This window comes from Rhododendron vialii, chromosome 7a (assembly GCF_030253575.1).
Source record: "Rhododendron vialii isolate Sample 1 chromosome 7a, ASM3025357v1".
Classification (NCBI taxonomy): domain Eukaryota; kingdom Viridiplantae; phylum Streptophyta; class Magnoliopsida; order Ericales; family Ericaceae; genus Rhododendron; species Rhododendron vialii.
Window position 1 is genome coordinate 17,632,616 of NC_080563.1, and position 24,437 is coordinate 17,657,052.

A 24,437-nucleotide genomic window follows, 5' to 3' on the forward strand; every position below is an offset into this window, starting at 1 on the left:
AGCTAGCAAGAGGAATCACAAAGAGCTAGAGAGGGACTTTGAGCTCATCTTTTTTGAAGTTTCCTCAAAATTTGAAAAGGTGGGACAGGCATCACAATACTTTGCATATATGGTTGCAGCTAAAATGCTTAGAAAATCTTGTAAAATCTTAAAAGAAGTTGTGATAAAGGGGATGTTCGAGTGAAGCAGTACTCTTTGAAATTTGGGAAACTTATCTTTATCCCCTTTATAAGCAATTGTATACAACAAAAGGAAAGCTCAGCAACAAAAGTTAGGATACAAGGGGCTGCTCGAGGGAAGCAGTAGTCAATTTTTTAAGAAATAACTAACTCAGTGAAAATGCAGGATCGTTAATGTCTTCCCCTAGCAACCAGTTGAGAAGAACTTATTCTACTATTTGTATATTTTTGGCCAAAAGATCAAAGAAGTTAGTTTTGTTTCAAGTTGTGACTTATAAGAAGTCACTCTTCATAAACTACGAACTACTCCAAATTGACTAACTATCTCATAATCCATAATCGGATTCATGTCATAAATATCTAACAAGTCTTTTACGTGCTGGTTGTCAACTGCCTGATGCACTATCCTCCCCTTTATATAGACGAAATTATACTATGTGACATGACTAACTATGTAAATCATAAAACTGTCCTTCTCTCTAAAATGCTTTAAATGAAGCCTTACAATATTTCTCCAAAACTAGAAGGAATTAGATTATATGTCCTCAACATGATTTCATGAGCTAGCATATGTAGTGTTTTACTTTTGACTTCTTGTTTTCTGATTCATGATAACTATGGTTACTTCAGGATAAGTTATTCTGAAGCTTGATAGAGAAGATAGTTTCTGGGAATCCATAAATTAAGAAAATAAGAAAAGCAGATAGTTTCCAGAAATCTATCCAGAATTAAAGCAACTTGCAGCCAGTACTTTAAGCATCTTGGGTTTATGCAACCGATGAATCGAGATCAAATCATGTTACTTTGATTAAAATTATCCAGGCTTGATCTACTTGAATGTTGCCTTTTTCAGCCTAGCTAGCTAGCTAGTAAATACAGCTCCATAGGGCATATACCTTGATGTTTCTATTCTAGCATATAAGGGTTCTGCAGTTACTTTGGTTTTGAGCCTATCCCCTTTTCCATAATTAAGTCAAAAAGGGTACTTAGATCATCTTATTTCTGAGGGTCTTTGTGTCATTTCACTTAAGCAGTGTGGGGTTGTGATTTCAATCTAAGTCCTCACCTGAGCCTCTGGTTTGGAGACCCATCTAGCCTAGCTCTGTCGTCCTAACCTACACTGGTGACACCTACCATTAGTGCCCAAACCGTTGGAGGCAACCGGCAAGACACTCCAATAGTTAAGTAAGCAAGTGCAAGAGCAAAGGAAAGTACAAAGCGTTAAGGTTTAGAGAGAACGGCGTAACCCCTTCAGGTTGATCCTCTTCCCTTGTATAGAGCTCCAAGACTTGTTCTCCAAGTAAACACGTGATTATCACGCTCAACAACGGTTTCGACCGACGTTACAGGTGGCATATCAGATAAGGCGGTTATTGCCAATGTGCATGTGCATGAGCTGTCACCCACGCGTGCTCATGCCTAGCTCATGTGGTAACCATTTCGGCTGATGTCACAACTGACGTATGAATTAAAGCAAAGTGGTTAGATGCACATGGGTGAGTTGGCATGTATGAGCTGGCCGAACCAAATTAACAGGATATTGATACCACTGTGAGTCGGTAGTCTGGACTTGTTTGTCCAGCATTGATAGCACCGAACCCTGTAGCGTGGACCTTGTCACTTGGACCGTGGTCCGGCTTGAACTGATAGAATGATGGGTTAAACCTGACCTTTGGGTGAGCTTACCGAATTGTCCGAACCGTGTTATTCAGCCCACTACAAGCAGCAGTGCAACACATAAGTTCTATTGAAAAACAATAATTCTATAACCACACCCATACACACTACATACTCTAGTGTGTGTGGGTGTGTATTTGGGTGTGGTTGCAGAAGGACTCATTCAAAAAAAGGAAAAGGATTACTATCAGATTTTGCGGTTATCAGTTACTAAGAGTTTAATGAATCAGATTTTGAATACAAACACAAGTGGAGATGTTGGTGCAACAACATCAGCACCACGCAAGCTTATCTTGCCGCCTTTCTTTTCTGAGAATAAATTCTTTACGCCATCGGTGTAAACATTTGTTTTCTCCAAATCTATTACATTGCACCACATTGCAAAATAGTGGTCTCAATCAATAAAACATGGCGACGGTGCACAATATAATTGATTTGGAGAAAACAGATGTTTACACCGGTAGTGTAAAGAATTTAATCTCTTCTTTTCTTCTCTTTCTAATTTGTCTAAACTTTGATTTTCCTTTGACATGAAGTCAAAAGGCGCGAATCAAATCCAGATTGTAATTTCAGCAGCCAAACAATGATAGGCCAGGAAATATAGCTTTTCTTGATTGTATAATTATCACTAGCTATTGTCCCGGTAAATCTTTCTTCACGGTGATTGAGAGAGGACAGATGCATCGCTCTAGAATTTGCGATGAGACCAAAAGTGGTCTTTAATCCGTTCCTTCTCCAGTTGGCACAACCACGAAATTTCGTATTTCGCTTTCGTTAGGCCACTTTTGATGTCATCGTCTACTTAGATGATTATGCTCTACGGATTGAAATCTCTAGAGCATGCTTGACTTACTGGGTATCTATGTGCCAAGGATGGTTCTAAAATGAAATCATGAGAGTCACAAGAAAAGCAATGTCGACGGAGAGTTTGATTGGTAAAGAGACCAATTTGAAACCAATCAAAATGCTGAAGTGAATTATATCCATTTTGTGCATGTTAAAGTCAAATATACATATCCTTGTTTTCGAAGCAAATACAAAACAAATTTCACTGTATCGACCACTCAAAAATGATTTTTCCCCTTTTTGCTGTTACGAATATTTAATGAGGACATTATTACTACTACTCCCTCCGTCTCTCTTTTTAAAGTTCAGTATTCCATTTTTGATTGTCTCTTAATAAATGACAATTTTGTAAAGTTAGTGGGTAAAAGTTGGTGCATTTTTCATTTTGCTCCTAAAAGTAGATTCCATTTTGAAAAGTCAGTAAGTAAAAGTGTAATGATGATGTCTCCATAGCGAGTAAGTACGGAAAGTGGAGGTAAAAGTTGATGTGAAAGGTGTAATGATGATATTTTTTTAATAAGTTGAAATTACGAAGCGAAACACTTAAAAATAGACGGAAGGAGTACCACACAAAAAAATTGCTCAAGTTCTGGGAGAGAACTAAATTTCACAGAAACTAGCTACATTACCAGACCATCAAAGGTCCACATCTTGTTTACCTATTGAAAAAACTAACATCTCATTTGATACGGGGCTGAATTTTTTGCATGACTCCAATTTTGAGATTCTGAGTGAGGGAGAAATCTGTACGTTTGATTTCCGAAAAACAAAGGAGACCGAACAATCTCGTTCTCAGAATTGCACTGTTCAGTCCAAATGTGAGACCGCAGAGAAGCTGCATCGATCCTAAGACAAAAATGTGCTTCCATAAGTTAGCACTTGCTCTGCAACTCGCTATGATTTAGGGCAATACCCAAAAGGACAAGGGCCATACACTACAAGTTCTCGGCAAAGTCCAAATTTGAGTTAGGCATTAGCTAGCTTTAAACTAAAGCATCTATAGACATTCATTGCAAAGGTACAAAGACAGATGACTGTGACTTGGACACATGATTTGGTGCCACTAATTAAGATGGGGCTATTATAACATATCACACAGTAATAAGCATATCCACATATATAATTATAATAATAAGGAAAGCAAAAGGGGAGTGGCATTTTGACAACTTTTCAATGTGATTGGTAGTTAAGTTGCACTCAGAAGGCTAGTAGCTTTAAATTAAAGCATTAATTTGGTCTTTTGCTTTTGATTTTCCTAAGTGGGGCACCTAAATTTCCATTGACCTCATTCCTCACCTCTCCCCCCATTAGTTATAGATGATTTTTCTCTCACTATCTCTTCATTTGTAATTTTCTAATGCCAAAGGATTGAAAGGAACCCCTCATGTTCAAAAAGTGCAGTGTTTTTGTTTGACAAGAGAGACAAAATAAATATGTACAGAAATGAAAAGGTGGAAAGAAGAACATGAATAGAATCACCTATGGAGGAACAAAATGCCTCTTTTGGTCAAGTATCAACAAAATAATCCTAATTAATTACAAAGTGCCTTTTAAGCTTATTGAATTAAATAGAGATCATATTTACTAACAATGTTAGCACTTAGATGAGTTGCTTTTAAGCACAACCTTTACCATGACCTTATGGTGACAAACCACAAGTTCACACTCCCCCTACAGCGAAAAGCTAAGAAACACGAATACGGACACGTGACATGATAATTTAAAACAAATGGGAACATGGACATATAGGGGACACAAAAAATGTCCGCAAGCCATAAGCACTTAATATTTGGAAATGTCTCCAAGCCATGTCTCACTTAAGCACATCTTTTATCATGACCTTATGGTACCGCTAAAGTGCTAGACAAACTGCAATTTTACACATTCCCTACAGCAAAAACGTAAGAAACATGGACAATGACAAAGATATAGACATAGACACGTGACATGACAATTCACTATTAATGGGACATGGACACTGAGGAAGCATGACAAATATTAGATAAATATACGTTTACTTAAGAGATGATCCATAAAAAGAAGAACCACGAGTGAGGAGTTTAATTGTTATGTTTTTTTATCTTTAAAATAAATCTTTCGTATTAGGAAGTGACACCAACTCATATTCCCCATAAATGTCTCAGTTCACATGTCCTAGACATGATTCAGTTAACATTTTATCATAAATTTGAATGTGCTTCTTGGCATGTCGAATATGAGTTCCTGTGTGTCTCCGGCATGTTCGTGCTCCCGATGTGTCTGACGAGGCGACTACCGAACCATCCAGACAAAAAGTAATTTTTTCTAAACATAATAGGTCGAATTTCTTCAATATCTTCACAGTAAGTGACTCCAAAACTATACAAAACAAATGTCACCATCCACTTCTTTTTGTCCCTTTTTCTTCTTTGACAAAATCATCAGCTGCTTTGCAACATGCACAAGACTTATAGAACTGGACTACAGTTAGATGCTTAGGGTGAGACATAAGATTTACCTAAGAATGCAATTCCCTAATGGCTCACACCACTCCTTGAGCGAGCGTAGTCCGTCTCATGTCCAAAGAAAGGAGGACAGTTGTGTTAGGTAACCTAGTAGAGAGCACGTAAAAAGCTCTATCACATTCCAACACATCAGGATGACAAAATAAAGTTTATGTAGTCGACTCCACTTAATTATGGCACAAGACTTAGTTTGATACTCTTGGAGTATGATTAGGAAATTAGTTATAAATAAAGATAAAAAGATTTATGGGAGAGGGGGGCTAATCAACACCCCTGCCATGAGCAAAGCATAAAATTAGGCTAGGGTAATTAAACTCTATCCTCTTGGATGCATCTTCTTCTTCCTTATCTTCTTAGTGATGATTGTGCAAGAAATACACTAGGGACCCCTCGTTTCCTCACTCTATGAAATCATTGTATTTGCCATTTGACAAAGAACAACACCACCTTTTTTTTCCTTCAAATGGCTCTTTCCTCCATAGGTAAAAGGTGCCCTTTTGATACACTATCAGAGGTCTTTTTAGGACTCATAGGAATTCAAGTCAAACGCATTATGGTTTCCACACCTCAGTGTTGTTGGGGGTGATTAGGCACCCTCACATGACTCTCATGGTTGGATTAAAAGATAGAGAAAATATTGATCATGCATTTGTTAGGAAATGATTGTAACTTCATTACCCAATTCATTTATTAAAAGCAAAAGCCATTAATCATGGGTGGAAATGGGGGAAAAGTTGAGATTAGAGGCCTAACAATTCCATTTTTACATGAACTACTTTTTTATAATACTTTAAAAATTGGTACTATGGGTTCAATGAGTATGAGGATCATGAGCTTGTTTAGTCTTTCGGAACTAAATGTATATAAAATGAAAGTAGGATCAAGAAGTACTCTGCTTGTGCTTTGCAACTTTGAAGTACAGTACTAAATCCACTACCAAACAAAATGGATAAACAAAACCATTTGATAAATTTCCAACAGTGCTTTTTCTATTTTGGGAAATACAATTTCTACAACAATTTTTAGGAATTGTTTCTGAAAACATAAATGCTCGTCATTGTTTTATCGTTTTTAGCAGAAATTCTTTTCAAAAATCCAAGAAGATCTTTTGACAGATTATATAACTGCATGGGTAGCTTCCAAGAAAAATCATCGAAAACTAATCTCATAATTAGCAAATCAAAAGAATGTTGTAAAAAGTGTTCTTGTTGATTTTAAATCAACCACACCAATAGCAGGAAAATCCAACAAGGAGCAGAAACTTGTGTTAGTTCTAGATTTGTTCTTACTAGAGAAGAGAACCGCTAATAAGTTAATAACAGATGGGTTTTTTTTTTTTTTTTAAATTTTAAAATGATGGTAAGTAATGGCAAGCACCAATTGCACATAAAATGTGACATGGACAAGTAAGGTCAAATAATTAGTTCCAATAGCCCGGTTAAAGGAGGGTTGCACGTTGGATAGCTGATAGCCAACACATAAAAGACCACGTTAGATCATTTATGACTTGAATCCAACCACGATTGAGTGAGATTTAAGGTTGGATTTGATTTGGTTTGTTTAGGTTTGGAATGGAAAAGTATTTTCACCCAAAGGACAATGGCACAAGCCCTGAAAATGACACTAGACAAAAGGAGAGAACTATCACAAATAGGTAGGGAAAAAGGTGCAGTTCATTGTACAAGTTGGTCTGCCATCAGTGGAAAGAATCGTATAATCAATTTCTAGTACAAAACCAATGCAAAATGATAAAATACTAGTGCAATGAGCCACTTGCTACTATATCCAATGATTTCTCCCTCTCATGCATTGAAACAGCAATGAAAAACTCATCTCTATTTGCCTTTCCTGAGCATGGAAATCTATGTTTAATATAAACAAAATGGATCTTTTGTACAAAAACAATATAACATGTCTTTTTCTGCGAATTTCAACCTTATGTCAGAAAAGGAAGATCAAAAAGGCCAAGAAACCAAAGTATGGGAGTTGGAAATCACAAACCATGAACATAAAAAAATCAGTCAGCATCCATAAAGATCGTTCTTTCGGTATAATACACCATAAATAATGTCACCATTATATAACTAGCGAAATTTCCATGTATGTTTCCTCGCACTACTACAATAAATCATAAAGATCACAGCTATCGGCCATAATTATAAATTTTTCATCACGCTCCTATTACCATAGTGGATCTGGGTGTGATTGTAACCATGATTGAAAGAGAAAAAAGTCACCGTTTATAACTGTGATTGAAAGTTCAAAATAATCATACCATAAATTGAGATAGTAAATCTTTGCGCGTGATCTTTTCTTTATATCTACTAGATCATCTTTTTTTATCATTGCCAAGCTTCAAACCCACGCACCCTTGGTTGATTTCCCAAGCCCTTACCACTAAGCCAGCCAAGAAATTCCATTACATTAGGAAAAACAAAAATATTTATATTTACTTCATAAAGTGAGAACTTTTTTTTTCCCTTAAAATTTACTGAATTTTTTGAAATGCAATTAACATGATATTAAAATATATAAAAATACATATCTAAACATTTTTTAAAAATTTTTAAAAATATGACAACAGATCTTTTGCCAATCAAAATTACGGAGTAGTTGTTGGTCACCAAAGGATTTTCTTAGGGCGAAAATTTTAGTTTTAACCAATAAATTTAGTAGACAATAGTATTTTTTGTTGTAGTATGCGCTTTATATATTTATGAAAATTATCACAATCTGCAGATTATAACATTATGGACAAACTTTACATTTTTTTTTATTTATAAACTAACCAGTAACCATTTCACATGGATTTTGTGTTTATATTGAATTTCAATTTCAATGGTGGCTTCCCAATTGGATTTTAATCCTTTTCAGACAAGGCTAAGCCATAATAATATAATTGTTTTTTTTACCTAATGTGTCAACCACTTGGAAGACATCCGAAATAACATTTTTCACAACTACAATAAACTATAAAGATTAAAGCTCGCCCAAGGGAAATTGGACACTAGTAGAACAGCCCGTCCGTCGTCGAAGAAATAACTGGGCACTGGTGGAACCCAGTCGAGGGATTTGCCTTCTCTCTCTCTCTCTCTCTCTCTCTCTCTCTTTTTGGGCATGAAGACGAAGATGAAACGTAAAAAAATTTGGGGTGAGTGTAATTAGGGCTTATCTTCTTACCTTTTGTTAAAAAAAAGAACTTTTTAAAGTCCTTAAACTACATCATTTTCCTCACATAACTTTTCAAAACTTGCCTAAATAAGTATCAGCCCGCCCACGTGAAAATTCAGACCGTGTGCCTAAATGGGTAGGCTTTTTATCTCTCCGCAAGAGTGAGATCAATTATCTCACTTTTTTTCGCACTAAAGTTTTTTTATCACGCTATAAGGGTGGAGTCTTTTTTCTTTTATCTCGTCACAAGAGCGAGATTTATTATCTCATTCTTTTCCTCCCAAAAATCTTTTATCACTCCACAATGGTGAAATCTTTTCTTTTTTTTTTTTATCACGCCACAAGGGTGAGGATTTTATCTTGCCATAAGAGCGAGATCTTTTATCTCATTCTTTTTTGCCCTAAAATCTTTTATCATGCCACAATGGCATCTTTTCTCTTTTATCTCACCACAAGAGCGAGATCTTTTATCTCATTTTTTTGCCCTAAAATCTTTTATCACGTCGCAAGGTGAGGTTGTTTTTCTTTTATCTCGCCGCAAGAGCAAGGTCTTTTATTCCGCGCTAAAACCCACTTTTTATCACGCTTTCACTGAAAATCGTGATCTCTGTGAATCTCTTTAGTGTGACCCATATCAATTATTGTAGTAGTGTCGGTTTTCCCTTTCCATGAGCTTTGATGGCACTTGTTCCACATCGTTCTTTTGGCATAATCCACCATATATAGTGCTCGGTCCTTAGGGTAGGCAATTTTGATTCGAGAGGGATCACGGCTTTCATGCCGAATGCCATACAAAACGGTATTTGGCCAATGGAACGCCAAAGGGTGGAATAGTAAGCCCATAAGACCCTAGGCAGCTCCTCGGCCCATTTGCCTCTCTTTGAATTTAGTCGACGCTTGATGCCAGTGCAAACTATCTTGTTTGTAGCATTGGCTTGTCCGTTACCTTGTGGGTAAGCAAAAGTAGAGTTGAAGAAACGGATCCTAAATTCTTCGCAAAGGCTTGTGAGGCCATTCGCAACAAATTGTGTGTCGTTGTCGGAGACAATGGCATATGGAACACCGAACTATGTCACAATGTTTCTCCAGATGAAACGCCAAACGTCAGCTTCAGTGATTGTAACCAGAGGCCCGGCTTCCACCCACTTGGAAAAGTAGTCCGTTACTGCGATAAGGTACTTGAATCCGCCAAGTGGCGTCAGCAGCTTGCCGACGATGTCAAGCCCCCATTGGGCGAAAGGCCAAGGACCGGTGATTGGAGAAAGATTTTGTATAGGCTACTTGGGAATAGGAGAAAAGAATTGGCATGGACGACACTTTCGTACGACTTCTTCACAGTGTTTCTTCATGTTTTTCCAAAAGTAGCCTTGGCTCATCACTCGTTGGCATAGTGATCGGTCGTCGGAGTGACAGCCACAACTGTCGGAGTGGAGTTCTGCTAAGATAGTTGGTACTTTGTTGGATGGACCACTAGGAGGTACGGCCCAGAGATAGACTTTCTGTAGAGCTGGTCACTCTCGGATAGCTAGTAGTAGGCAGCCTTGTTCTAAACCCAATAGGCTTCCTTTTTGTCTATCGGTAAAATGTCATGTTTGAGGAATGCAACAATCTCGTCCATCCAGTTTGGGCCAAGCTACACAGTCAACACTTCTTGTTCTGCTTCAAAGGTTGGTTTCTCAATATTGTCGAAGTTGATCATTCGATACTCTAAAGCTGCGCATGCCGAAGCAAGGCCAGCAAGTGTGTCGGCGTGCAAGTTGTGCTCTCTGTTAATTTGCTCAATCTTGAATGTCTTGAAGCTTTTGATAAACTCAAATGCCGTCGCTTGGTACTTGAGCATTCTTGGGTCTCGAGCTTCGTAATTCCCAAGAACTTGATTGACAATGAGTTGAGAGTTGCAGAAGACGACTAGGTCTTCGACTTGCATGGCGATGGCAGAGCGTAGGCTAGCCAGAAGATCCTCATACTCTGCCTCATTGTTTGTTGCTGGGAAGTCTATGGTGATAGCACTCTCGTAGAGAGTCCCATAAGGAGAAACTAAGGCAATCCCGACCCCTACGCCATTGTTATTGGAGACACCATCTACGTGAAGGCGCCAGGTGTCCCCTTGGAATAAATGCCAAGTCTTGTTGACCTGGGGTTGTTTGGCGATGGGTTGGAGTAGTGCCGAATCATTTTGCTTACTTGTGTCTTCAGGAGTCAGCTCTGCGATAAAGTCGGCTAGGACATGTTCTTTGATTGCCGTCCATGGTTCATAACGGATGTCAAAGTTAGCGAGCTCGACGGCCCACTCAGACACCTGATTCGAGAGGTCTTCCTTTCGGAAAAGGCTTTTGAAGGGATGCTCCGTAAGGACAATGATGATATGAGACTGAAAGTACGATAAAAGCTTACGCGCTGCCTACATGAGTGCAAGCGCCTGTTTTTCAAGTGGAAGGTAGCGTGTTTGTGCCAGCACGAGTGTCGTACTAGTGAAGTAAATCGGCTTGTCCTCGGCACCTTCTCGCCGAATTGACAGCATGAGAATAAACGGCCAGGTATAAGTAGAGTTCCTCAAACTCCTTAGGCTTGACAAGTAATGGAGCCAAACTGAGGTAGCCTTTGAGTTCGGTCAAAGCCGTGTCGCAGTCTGCTGCCCATTCGAAGCTTTAACAGCTCTTCCCTTTTAGGGCTTCAAAGAATGCGTGGCATTTGTCCGATGACTTACTGATGAATCTGTTCAATGCTACTGCCATGCCCATCAGCCGTTGAATTTCTTGAATTGTTCTTGGTGGTTTGAGGTTTGCGACGGCCAAAATCTAACAAGGGTTGGCCTCAATTCCTCACCTCGAGGCAAGGTGTCCGAGAAACTTTCCAGCTCCGACGTCGAATACACACTTTTCTGATTTTAGGCGAAGCTTGTGCTTCCTCAATATTTCAAATACATCGGCCAAATCACGGAGGTGATTGGACTCCTTCTGACTCTTGACAACCAAGTCATCAATGTAAGCCTCGATTGTATGGCCAATCTGAGAGTGTAGCATTTTAAAGATAGCCCAAGTGAATGTTGCGCCGGCATTCTTGAGCTTGAAGGGCATGACTCGATAATAGTAGATTTCTCGTGGAGTTATGAACTCTGTTTTCTTCATATCGTCGGGGGCCATCGCAATCTAGTGATAGTTGTGGTAGGCGTCCATGAAGTTGAGCCGAGCATGGCCAGTCGTGGCATCCACCAATTGGTCAATTTTTGGCAGGGGAAACCAGTCTTTGGAGTAGGCATCATTTAAGTTAGTGTAATCAATGCAAACCCTCCATTTTTCGTTCTTTTTCTTCACCACGATGATTTTTGCTAACCATGTGGGATACTAGACGTTTTGAATTGCATTTGCTTCTAGGAGTCGGTTGACTTCTTCAATTATTGCCTTAGCATGCTCTGGAGCTGAGTGTCTAGCTTCTGTATCACAAGTTTTCGATCCTTTTTGACCTTAAGGTTATGGCATATGAAGCTTGGATCCACACCTGGCATTTCGTAGGGAGTCCATGCGAATACTTCGATGTTTTGTTTGAGGAACTGAACATCTCCTCACGCTCGGATTCGTTGAGGGAGGATCCGAGCTGAAAGAAGCGGGAGTCGTCCTTATTGAGTGGCATGGTGACAAGGTCTTTAATAGGTTTTTCTTCAGCGGGCTCGCTAACATCTTCAAGTATTGCAAAGTCAGGAACTTCAACCCACTGGACTTGCTTTAGAGTTGTGGCATTGTGAACGGCCAAGACGTAACATTTCTTAGTCGCTGCGTAAGTCCTCCTGCCGACCATTGGCTCCGATGAAACAGACCACTTGGTGGTAAGTTAAGGCAATAGCTTTTATGCCATGGAGCCAGCCTCAGCCAAGTATTGCGTTGTACGGGTTGAGTATTGCGTTGTACGGGCTCGGCATGTTTACGACGACAAATTCGACGCTTAACATAACCGAGCCGACGATGACAAGTAGGAACACTCGACCGAGCGGCCAGATAGGGGCTCTATTGAATTCGATGAGTGGTACTTCGGCTGGCTGTAATGTGAACTTCGGGAGATCTAGTTTCTTGAAGTGGTAGTAATACATGACCTCTGCCGAACTACCTTGGACAATAAGTACATGCTAAACATCATGAGTGGCAATTTGGACTGTAACCACTAGTGCGTCGGTGTGAGGGGTTTGACCCTTTCAATGCTCGATAAAAGTGATTGTCCATTTTGGTGCAGTCTCCGTTCTCGGTCATTTGGACCCAGGTCCAATCAAGAGCACTTGTTTAGAAGTGGAAGCTTGATTAAGCTCAGTACGCAGTTGAGCTTTGGATTCCTTTGTTATCAAGCCATGGATAACGTGGATCACCAACCATTGATCGTTGGGGTTCGGGGATGACAACGGCGGGCAAGCGAGCGGGTGTTTTGGCTCGGTCAATGTATTTGTCCAAGTGACCCTGGCCCACAAGATGCTCCAATAATGCTTTGTATGCCGAGCTCGTTGTGATAGGAACACTGCTTCCTTGTGTTTTGATCGGGCTGGCCCGTGTCCATGCCAAGCTTGGCTATCGGCCACTCGAAGTAGTCCAGCATGACCTCCTTTAGGAAAGAGTAAATGGGTTCCTTGAAAATCATTGTTTCAGCCACATAACCATGCGCCTTTGGTTGGCGCTTTTTTCCTTCCTTGATGTTGTTCATGTGCTTTTTTGGCAGGGATTGCGGGGTGGGCACTGGTGCCGCCAGCTGAGGAATGGCTGTCAGCAGTGGAGTGGTTGGGTTGGGAATCCCCTGAGCAGCTTGGTCAGCATAAAGTTCCTTGAGAGCACAAAACCTCTCTGCGATCAACATTAGTTTGTCCATGCCGTGTTGGGGTCGGATCTCCAATTCGTCCAAGATTTTACTACCGAACTCCAATCCATTTTTGAAGGAATGTGCGGCCCAATAGCCGTCGACCTCGGGGATTTCGTTGAAAAGTTGCCAATAACATTTGGCATATTTTTTGAGCGTCTTGTTCAAGTGCTTCCTCATTTAGGATAGGGACTCGGCTCCTTGGCTGTTTTTTTTGCTTGTGATAAAGCGGGTTCTGAATGCCCTTTCAAGCTCGGCTAGGTTCAAGATGGATCCAGCGGATAATTTGTTGAACCACTGGAGTCCAAGGGGGCTGAGGCTTGAGGGGAATGCTTTGCGCATAACTTCATCTTTTATGGTACACAAGGCGAGAGTTTGCCGAAAATGGATTAAGTGTGTGTAGGCCTCACAAGTATTGTGATCGAACTTATTGAACTTTGGCAAATGGAAGGTAGATTCCAGAGGCTCAGTAATAATGTGAGGCGTGAAAGGTGAGACGCCAAGCTCTTTCAACTACCGTTCGAAACCCAGGTGTGAAGGTTTACCGTGCCCATCGGTTCTTGACTTCTTGTGCTCCTTGTCTTTGGGGTCCCTGTCTGAGGGTTTCTAGTGGTGCCTGCTCTTTCATTTCCATATCTGCTCGGTGAGGACAGTCAATGGACTTTTCTTTGTCGTGCAAAATTTTTGGTTCATTTGTTCGACCATCATTTGGAATTTCAACGCGGACTCCCTTGCCGTCTTGCCGAACATTGCTTTCAGCTATTAAGCTCTCAAGGGGAATTCCTCCAAGACGCTCGAAAACACGGCGCCTTGTCTCCACCATGGCTCAGTTGTGATGAGATGCCGTGCTATGGGAGTATTCCACGCGACCGATTGAGTAAGTGCTTGTAAAAGAACCAGCGGTGTCCCGAGACCTGCTTTGTGTGTGGTGGCTTCTTGAGTGACGTGTCATGGAGGAAGTTGGTTGCCTATAGACAATCAACTCCATTGCATCGTCATCCTCAGGCATGAAACCAAGACGATCCTTCACCGAACCATGGTAAACCGTCTCCAGGGGCTGTTTCTGTGGCGGTGGAGGAGGTGGCGAAGGCAGTGTTGGTTGTCGCCACCTCCGACCACCAACAGATCTCGAGGTTGTGGAAGCAACGTTTTTCATGTATTGCTGCATCTGAGCCATCTCCGCCCTTAAGGTAGCCAACTTGTTGTCCCTTTTGTCATCCCGTCGCTATAATAGGAAAATGTAGGCCGCCGTCGCTATAATAGGCAAATGTAGGCCGCCGTTACGTCTTCCAGGGCCGGAGAAAGCCCAAAGCTTGCAGAGATCGAGATTGACATGTGCCCCACCGTTGGTTGAAGAATTGGGTTTCTACTGGGATCCTTAGCACCAAAGATGGTACCGTCCACTAGTTCTCCGCCCATCGTAGCCAAGATTGAGGCATTGTGATGTGAAGAGGAAGGTGGTTGAAGAGATCTTGAGCCACCATGAATCAGAAGCCTTTCACGTCGGGTTCACCAATTGTGTGGCCCGTGATCTTGAATCCGAGCTCCTCTTCGATAGATCTTGTGGGTGCCTAGCCTTCTTGCCCTAACCTGCACAAGGAACACACTACTAAGACCTGGCCGGGGTGTACCCAGCAAGGCCCTTCGACGAGAGAGTGAGAATGTGTAGACGGCAAAGCAAAAGACTAGGGTTTTAGCCTTTTAGGTATGAGTTTAGGTGTCCCTCTTTGGGGCTGCATCACTTGGTATCTATAGAGTCTGCTTTGCTTGCTCTCCAAGTACAAGCACATGCCTTGCATTGGTCGGTTGGCGTCATCATGACGTTAGGAATAAGGCTAGATAACCGTCTCTGGGGTGAGCTAGCACTCCCATGTGCGCTAATCATTATTTCTTGACATAATCGTTCCCCGCACATGGGGGGGTTAGGAGAGACGTGGTACTGAGAGTGGACAAGGAGGTGCCTCAGAAGGAGAAGGATGGGTTGGGATGAGGTGAGGCTCTCTATCCAAGCCTTGGCCTTGGCCGAACCAAGATGCTCTCTTTCGGCCGAGGCATCAAGCGAATGAGATGAGATCCTTTGTCTGAGCTTCGGACATTGCCGAGCTTGAGCGCTTGGCTCGGGCTTAGCCCTGGGAGATACGTGGTCCGAGCCATTTAGTTCGACCTACTACATAGTTGCATCTTTAGTGGGCACTTCGATTTTATTTTTTTTTTGACTTTTTTAAACATCCAAACAAATCTTTAGAGAGAGAGAGAGAGAGAGAGAGAGAGAGAGATGTAATGGGAAAGGGCCATATGGTTTACAAGAAGGAAAGTATTGCCACATGAAGAAAATAGATTAAAATAGGACATAATTGATAATTGTTGAGTAACAAGGGGATCATATACAATGTAAGGGGGTATTGATGTAATTACCAATTTTTTGGTATCAATTTCGTTATAGTTTTCTATGTTTGCCTTGGCATCGCAATTTTGCAAGGGAGATCTAGATTGAATAAAGAAGATGGGGACTGGAACAGGCTGTCACGGGACGCAAGATATAAGTATTGAATCGACAAGACATAAGTATTGTTTGAAGATGATACTATATATAAGTCAAATACAAATTCTAAGTATTACTGCGTTGACAATATCAATTGAATCAACAAACTTCTTAGGCTTCCTATTCTTGGATGACTGGTCAGGATTCTCAATGAGGTTCTCTGATGTCCTACCTTTTAAGGGTCAACCACCTCTAAGTTTTAGCACAATAGCTTCACTAAGTCCAATGGATGCCCTTAGTTTCTTTTGGGTGCACTTTTTATGTACTATGATGCTGCAGTAGCCTACTTTGACAAAGAAACTAACTTATTAATTTATAATGATCAAATATTCTTCTTGGGAATAATTTTAAAAGATCCTTATGAATCAAAATAGTACATATTCTGGCTCAACTTGCTTTACAAACTTCACATAAAAACATACCAAACATAAGGATTGTTGGGATTTCGACCCAACACAAGGGAATTAAGCATACAACAAAAGTAAGCAAACGCCGGAGAAGAAGAGTAACAGAGTTTGCCCGGTTGAATTCACGAACAAATGAGAATTCCATTGTTTGAATTGTGTTACTACCAAACCCTAAGCCCCCGCTCATAGTATCTTTCTCTCTCCCTCACTCTCAATTATTTTTTCTCTTGCCCCCGATTTTTTCCATCAACGATTCTTAATATATTCGGCCCCTAACAGCTAAATATATATTTCCAAATCTAAGAGACGATGATAAAACAAGAGAATCGTGCACAAAATGTTGCTATTGCCAAAAACCTAATTTGCAAGTAGCGCTTAAGACTTCATCTGATCTTTGTATTTTCTAACATTCATAAATATTTTTCTTCCCTGAGAATCGCATGAAAATTAATTTAAAGAAAGAATAATTCTTTTTTAGAAAATTCCGAAGGCCGTTATCTCACGTGGTGAAGCACAAACAAACACGAGTAGTAAGTCAGATGGTTAAAAATTAGAAGGCTACATTTCAAGGATAAAAGGCTATTTCGTGAACCTATTTTGGTCGGCAGACATTACAATACTTGTATATATATACTATATAGCAACATACAACTCGTAAGGCACCTACATCCAAATGGCTGAATATACTCATCAATATTTCCTGCCTTTTCTGTCTCCAAATTCAATATCTACCCATACAATGAAACATAGGAAAAATACAACGTATGAATGAAAGAATATTAAGGAAGAATCAACTGTTTGCATATATAAGCGTCAGATGCCGATAGGAATCTCACTTTTCTTTTGCTGTTGGTACTTTATTCAGGAAAATAACACAATAAAATCCTGGGGGAATTTCTTGACCAAAAAAGATACATTTCAAGATAAAATTCACAGAATTTCATGGACCAAGAAGCAGCACTGGACATGAATTTAGAGACATTTTAGCCCACTAGTTATGATAACATTAAAAATTTGCACGTTTGAGACCAAACAAAAAAAGAAAAGGAAAGATTAAAAACCTTTGCCAGAAGTACATAATTTTATATATTCCCATATAAGAAACATGATATGGAAGCATCCCAGTAAAGTGAATAGAAAACTTTAAAGAAAAAAGGAGCGGTGGACGGCGGTGGGCTTGTTGGTTGCTCTCTTCCCACAATTCATTTGAATATATATCAATCCATATATTACTAGGTGGTCTAACAGAAGCCACGCGGAATCGTATCAACCATTTGATTGAACAATGATGATACTGTTGGGCTGCAAGGGTGTTGGCCTTGGAAAGTTGGTGCACACGTTCTAAGTGATAATTAGATTTCTGATAACCACAACAAAGATTTGTGTTAAAAGTGGTTCCAAGATTCTATACCCCTTCACCACATACTATATCCTAGTGAACAAGAAAGACATACCAATGGCAGTCATTTGAATATATCAATTTTCCTTTTCGACACAAAAAAAGAAGAATAATATATCAATTTCATGTCAAAGCGGCTTAGATGAGTCCAACAATGCAGAGGCATCGTACACTGAGAATCCACAATCGCTTTATCAAACCAGGCTTAGTCACAGATGTGACCCTGTCCAATCGAGAGCATAGTCAGAGGCAGAGGCATGTGCAAGGTTGAGGGTGCCCGGGCCAACCCCCAACCATGCTAGGAACACCCTACATATAGCATAAAATCTACATCTAAATAACACTAATTGATGCACACATTCTGAGTGATACCACACAACATGTGAGTGTGTGTAGTGTAGGTGTATATGTGTGCAACTGTTGGTGTTTGTGAATGTGTGTATGATTTTAGCATTGCAAGTGTCTGCGTGTGTTTGTTTGTGAGTGTGTGTTTAGTAAGCAAGAAAGATTAACTCATAGCATTAGCATTCATCTTAGTTTAGTATCAATTTTACTCTAACGGGCTCAGGCATGCCCAACAATGCAGAGGTACTGTCCACTGGGAATCCACAAGCGCTCTCTCAAAACTGGCTTAAGTAGTCAGACCTAGTAGTCCTACCAAGAGCATAGTGACAAGAAGTTAGTGGCCTAGGAATAATAGGCATGAATATCTCCCTATCCCTACCATAAGCATAGTTAATTAGAAATGCCAGCTAATCCAAGACCTACACACATACAACATATGATGTAAACAAAACCCTATATAATTCCTAGTCTCCTGTTGTCTAAAATGACATCTTAATCAATGATATTCTGAGTTCTGTAGTATGTATTTGGCAGCTTAAGTTTTTACATCCCCCATCTGTACTTGCACACTTTTGGAAAATCTATGTAGACGGAGAGTCACCTACACTTGCTGAGTGACTCAGAACAACAGCCCACGTTTGGATATTCAAGAATTTATCAACAAAATAGAGCAGTAGAATAGAAGATAATGCACATCACAAGGGAGGAAGATATTGCCTTGACTGCTATTAGTGCAAAATGACCATTAAGAATTTCCACTCAACCTGCATAGAAGCCTAATTGACAACGAACTGCACAGAATTTCTTAAAAGGTAAAAAAAAATAGTATCAAATAATGGAAGGAATAAAATCATACACTAACCATCTAGGTCTGGAGGGATGACGTGACGAATTTGTTGTCTGCTTAATATACTTTTGCTGGAAGACTAGGAACTGATCTTAGAATAAGAGATACTCTCTCATAGAAATTTTAAGCATACCCATCTTCAACTAAAACCAGATGAGAGAATACCGATAAGATACCCTAAATCGTCGTCATTAGCTTTCCATAACATTTCTTTCATCGAATTTTTGTAGCTTTGAGTAGATATTTTACCTCTTTATCCTGTATCCAGCATTTTTCTTTAAACAAACAAAAGCTGCAACTTCAGAAAATATTTTCTCATGTATTAGGCTGATTACTGCATTGAATCCATGAGTTTGTTTTATTATTTTTCCAATGTAATTCCACAGAACCCAGGAGCCAAAAAAGCTGTAGCCATTGAGATCTAAAATCGAAAATCCATTGGCGTAGCAATTAGCAGATGATGATTACAGAGGGTTCCTATTTACATCTTTGTACAGGAGATACCGTGACCTGGTTTTACCAAGAGCAGCGTACCTGAAATGTACAATGTCCATCAGTATCCACTCAATAATTTGGTTATAATTGGAGATTTCTGCAAGAAAGTTATTGGTAAATCACCCACCATTGAGGCACAAACGGTGCCATCCAAATAGCATCACCAGATTGAACTGGGTACCTGTTCAAGGAATGCAAAAGATTCGTTTGGTTATTCTAGATCATTGAGAAGCCTAATGATAATTCTTGCTCTTCATGTTTTAACCAAACTCATGAAATTTTAGTTGTCAGCAACAATGATGCAATCCTGGAAGACAGTAGTAAAGCTTTCGGAATATAAGACTCTGTATTTTAATTTTTCATGAAATTTTCTTGTCCGCAAAAAAAGAGAGGTGGTGATAGTACCCCATCCTCCGAAAATGACGGCAGCCAGTCAGCACAGCGGTCAAATTGAGACGAGCAGGGACCAAATGAAAGCAAAAAAGCAAGCAGAAGACTGTTCAAGTTCCAGATTAAATTAAGGCATAGAAGCAATACCATGCCCAAAAAAGAAGTCGAGGTAATGCAGAAGGAGTGGGAGAAAGGGCATGAAGACACACACAACACAAGGACCACAACCCTTATCCCAAAAACTTCAAAACTATGCAGCACCGACACAACACCGATACCGACACCAGTAGGTAAATTCAGCAAGTTGGAGAACATGACTTGTTGGGGACACATTATAAGATAAATATCATGAATTTTATGATTTGGAAAGACTTAGAAATAAGGCTCTGATTATAATTATCATATGCTAAATGACTTAAATCGTACTTTTTAAACTTTAACTAGAATCTATAAGTTCATTTAGCACCCACGACGTGTCCTGTGAGTGCCTATAGAGTCCCCCGACCGTGCCCTGACGTGTTAAAAGGGTCCGGAGTGTCCAAGTGGAAAATGTCCCGAAAGAAATAGGACACTTTTGATTTGTGTTGGACACGTGTCCGGAGAGTGTCGGTGTCCAACAAGTGTCTGACACCGGTTCATTACCTCCAGTGAAGTTTCATGCTTCATAACTTCAAATCAGCAATTTTATAAAAACCCAATTGTTTACTGAAAATTAGACTCCTAATAGAGAAAATTAATTAGATAAACAATCTACCATACACATTTGTTGGACTCAAAAGACTTCTTCACATGCATTGGGCTTTTAGGTTTCACTTGAGGCTTGACTATGCCATCACAAGGACAACTGAAACAAGAAAAGCAAGCAAGACAAAGGGAGGGACCAACTACACGCCTTAAAGCATAGTGCTCTGAACCAACACGGACTATTTTGTCTATTTGTTTCAGAAGTTCTAATAGAATTAGTAGTACAAGAGACAATTAACTTTCATGCAGTCACAACTAGTTAATGAAATTCTTACCAGCTATCGCCTAATCGATAAATCCCCTGGCCCTCTAAAAGCAACAAACCATGCTGATTATAATGGACCTCCTGCCAAAGTCATCATGCAAACAGTAGGTATTAGAAACAGAAGATAACTCAAAACATCACAAAATCCAACTACCCGAACTTTATAGGAATTCCTTCCTAAAGGTATTTGAAGACAAGTTAGGACTAAGGTATAAGGTATGCCATATATTGTTTCACTTTGCGAAATTACCATGGATTCCATCCACCAACTGCGATAGTCTGAAACAAAAAGCAAGAATATCTCGCAAGCAAGACATTGCCATTACATACAATAGTCTCAGTGAGAAACAAAAAGCTTACCTTCACATTAAGAAATTCTCCCGGTTGAAAATCCATGATCTGACAAGGGAAACATGAAGCAAAAATATAAGTTGATCAACAAATCAAACGAAATTCCATCTACAAAACCCATATTACTGCACCTATAATGACTCCAAAATAAAATGGTTTAGACACAAGATCATGGACATAAACAATATCTCCTCCAGACCAAGTCTAATAAACAAGCTAATCAGCAGTACTCATCTTCAAACTAGTGCCATTAGATTCAGGGAAAAAATATATCGGAATGACCAGACACATCCCATAAACTGCATTAAAAACCTGTATTGAACGAACTAAAGTATGACTCACATGTATGTTGAAGTCATAAGGCATTGAAGCAGGAAGAAGCTTCCTGAGTTCAAAAACCTGACAACAAAAGAACTCAAAAAGTGTGAAAGATGCAACCTTGATGGCATAACTTGATATAGTTTCCAACGAAAAGGAACATTTCAGTAGATATGAAGAAGAATCATTCCTCTTGAATAGGTCCAAGTGTCCGATTTTCAGACGAGTATAATAAGAAAACAAAGTATTAGGAACACCTTACACCTTCCAAATCTCTCTCATTTTTCTGTCTTTCAAAACTGAAAGATTACATGAAGACCGGACTTTTTATCTTTTTTTTAAGACTAATATAGAACTCCATGGGCTAATAATCAACTTATACTAACCTCACCGGGAGTTTGAAGAAGTGGTTGCTTGTCTGTTGAACTAACAATCTGCTCAGTAGTATCATTTTCCAGGAAGGCATACCTAAAGAGGAAAAGTAAGTAGATATACCTCCAAATATTAAGCCTTGAAAGAGCAGTTCCATTTTCAGAACAGTGATACTTGATAAGATTATTTCACACCATGAAGACAAAAGAACATTAACGAGAATGTCACAAAAACCTCTCAGACCAATTCTTTAACTAGTATGGAGAAAGCAAACCTTCTTTCAAACACAACGAGAGCAGCAAATGCACGACACTTGATAGAATGTTCAAAATTTGGAGGTAGATAGGCATATGAATCCACCTACAATTTAAAGACAACTGGCATCAACCGTCCATATATTCATCAGAAGAAATCAATTGTAATATTTTTTGGCATGGCTACTACAATAAATTTTACACCTGAAGGAATCAGTCTATATGAAAATCAACATAGGACAAACTGATAATTAGAAGTGATATACTTAGGAAACCAGCATCAGTCTCAATTTGCGAGGAAATTAAATTTTCTCAGCTTCTCACAATCATCATGAGAGGCTGATACAAAAAGTGGAGTGTAAGCAGTTTATTTAATATAAAGAATATCAGTTATAATCGACAACCTTGATTCTCTCGGAAATATTTTTGTATAGTTTACAGTGAACTGCTTTGGAATTACATCGTGTGAGAATACAGTCATTCCCCCAGAAAGGATCTAGGGCAATCGAAACCATCGTATTCCAACTCTTTGGAACAATGTGCATAGTAAACAATCAGTTAAGCACTCTTACTGGCAGTTTGTCGCTAATGCCTGACACATTGGTGAGTGTCACAGTACCCTCAACCACAAATATGAACCTAATTGGAAGAACGCAAAACAGATAACACAAAATAGGTCAAACGCAAAGCATAACCTCACAAATATTAGTTCAGATGTTTTCACATAATATATTACGATATGATGAAAGCAATTCATGAAAGACAAATTTCCAAGTAGTCTTGTGAAAGCAACGAAACCTCTCAACATCGCGTGGAGGGATCCCTGATCTTGATTTTTCTGCAACCAAAAATATGTATCCATTAAATCACTGTCAGTTTCTGAAAACGATGACTTGTGCAGCTGACAGTAAATTACGCAGCTGGAAGAACAACGATGTGTTGTTCAGGATAGACATTATATCAGGCAGAAGTAATAAACTTCATGCAGTCCCCATGGCGTGAAACAACATAGCAAACAAGTCAGTTCAGTTTGCTAAACTACACCTTGCATCTTTGCCAGGTACATAACAAAGTGTGCCCCCACCACAGGTGAGATAAGATACGCTCCCAATGTATTTGCCCTATCATATCAATTCAATTAACTAAGTCAATTAGGAGTTAAATATCCCGAAACCAAAGCAAATAACAAAGTTGGATATACCAATCAGGTAAAGGGCTGAAGACATGACTTTCAGGCGTAATTAAAGCATGATCTCTCTTGTAAACACTGCGAGTAAACCCAGGCAAGTCTGCAAAGAAATAATCCAGTTGAGTTTCCATACTATTCTCTACATATTGGTAGCAAATTGATCCATGGCATTCATCACTTAATTAACAGTGCAAGACACCCCTGTTAATTTCAATCATCCTATTGGCTATTGCCCTCCGACAAAATTTGAAATTGAAGTGCTCATTGTGGTTCATGGCATTTCAATTTCAATTTCTTGACAAGATTTAAGTAATTTCTGACATGATTGATTTAATATCAGTAATTTATTTAGCTTTTCGTTCCTTAATGCATCTGCTAGATGAAATCTCAACATCGAATGTTATAATAAATTGCTCATAACTGAGCTCGTGAAATTTAAGAGAATGCTGCACCTATGTGAAACAGGAACTAGGCAATACCATTGGGATGTGATATTCCTAATTCGCTCCTTCTCAATCTGGCGAACTAAACATGGCCATAAACATTGATGACTAAAATGAATAACAATTTGGGAATACGGTTATCAATTCTTCTCGAAAACTCAGATGGAGTGTTAAATGGCCTTTGGCATCTAATTTATCCCCAACCTCGTACATCGAAAAAGACTGGGGAAAAAATGGGTATTCCTAATGTCAAAACAATAGTGGATAAAAGACTTGTGCCATGTGCAAGGTACAAGCCAATTTTGACATTAACGAAAATGGTTTTGACATTCTCATTTCCCAAAAATTCCTTCTTTTATTTTCTCGGCTACAGAATTGATAATATCTTCTTCGTGATTATAACAAGCAATAACCTTGTAAATGAGAAGGAGAAAGTGTGGGATTCGTGACTTTCCAGTAAAGAGACTGCGAATCAGATTTGTCTCCCGAGACTGATGGTGCAGAACAGAACCCTTCTTCAGTTACTCCTACTCTCAAAACACCTGGGAAAGGTTTTACATTGATAGCAAACTACCATTAGTGGATTGTTTGGAAAATCGGAAAGTTTAGAGGAAAGTGAAAAAGAAAATGAGAGAAAAAAGAGTGTTTGATGGGTTTACTGAGAGTGATTGACAGAAGGAGCAGGTGTTGGGCTGAAACCAGTGATGAACTCTGCATCTTTGTGGGGTATTCCGTGAAATCTTCTCTTCTGCTTCTGCTTCACTAGTTCTTCGGGGCTTTCTCAGTTCTCTGTTGTGTGGGTTTTGGACTTTGGGAAGGGACTGGCCAAGTGACAAATGAGTTAGACTGACGTGGAACTGAAGAGG

At 39.6% G+C, this 24,437-nt stretch overlaps 1 protein-coding gene across 1 annotated transcript; it reads right to left on the reverse strand.

Moving 5' to 3' along the window:
• Window positions 1–19,049: 19,049 nt before the first annotated feature.
• Window positions 19,050–24,437, reverse strand: LOC131333829 ((S)-ureidoglycine aminohydrolase). The gene is made up of 13 exons (XM_058368591.1): window positions 24,231–24,437; window positions 23,985–24,113; window positions 23,141–23,228; window positions 22,984–23,060; window positions 22,738–22,777; window positions 22,512–22,578; window positions 21,960–22,045; window positions 21,700–21,781; window positions 21,338–21,394; window positions 21,005–21,043; window positions 20,655–20,725; window positions 19,373–19,426; window positions 19,050–19,284 (listed from the first exon to the last, which is right to left on the reverse strand). Exons 1-13 carry the CDS (start codon window positions 24,286–24,288, stop codon window positions 19,215–19,217), a joined length of 918 nt encoding a protein of 305 aa, XP_058224574.1. The 5' UTR covers window positions 24,289–24,437; the 3' UTR covers window positions 19,050–19,214.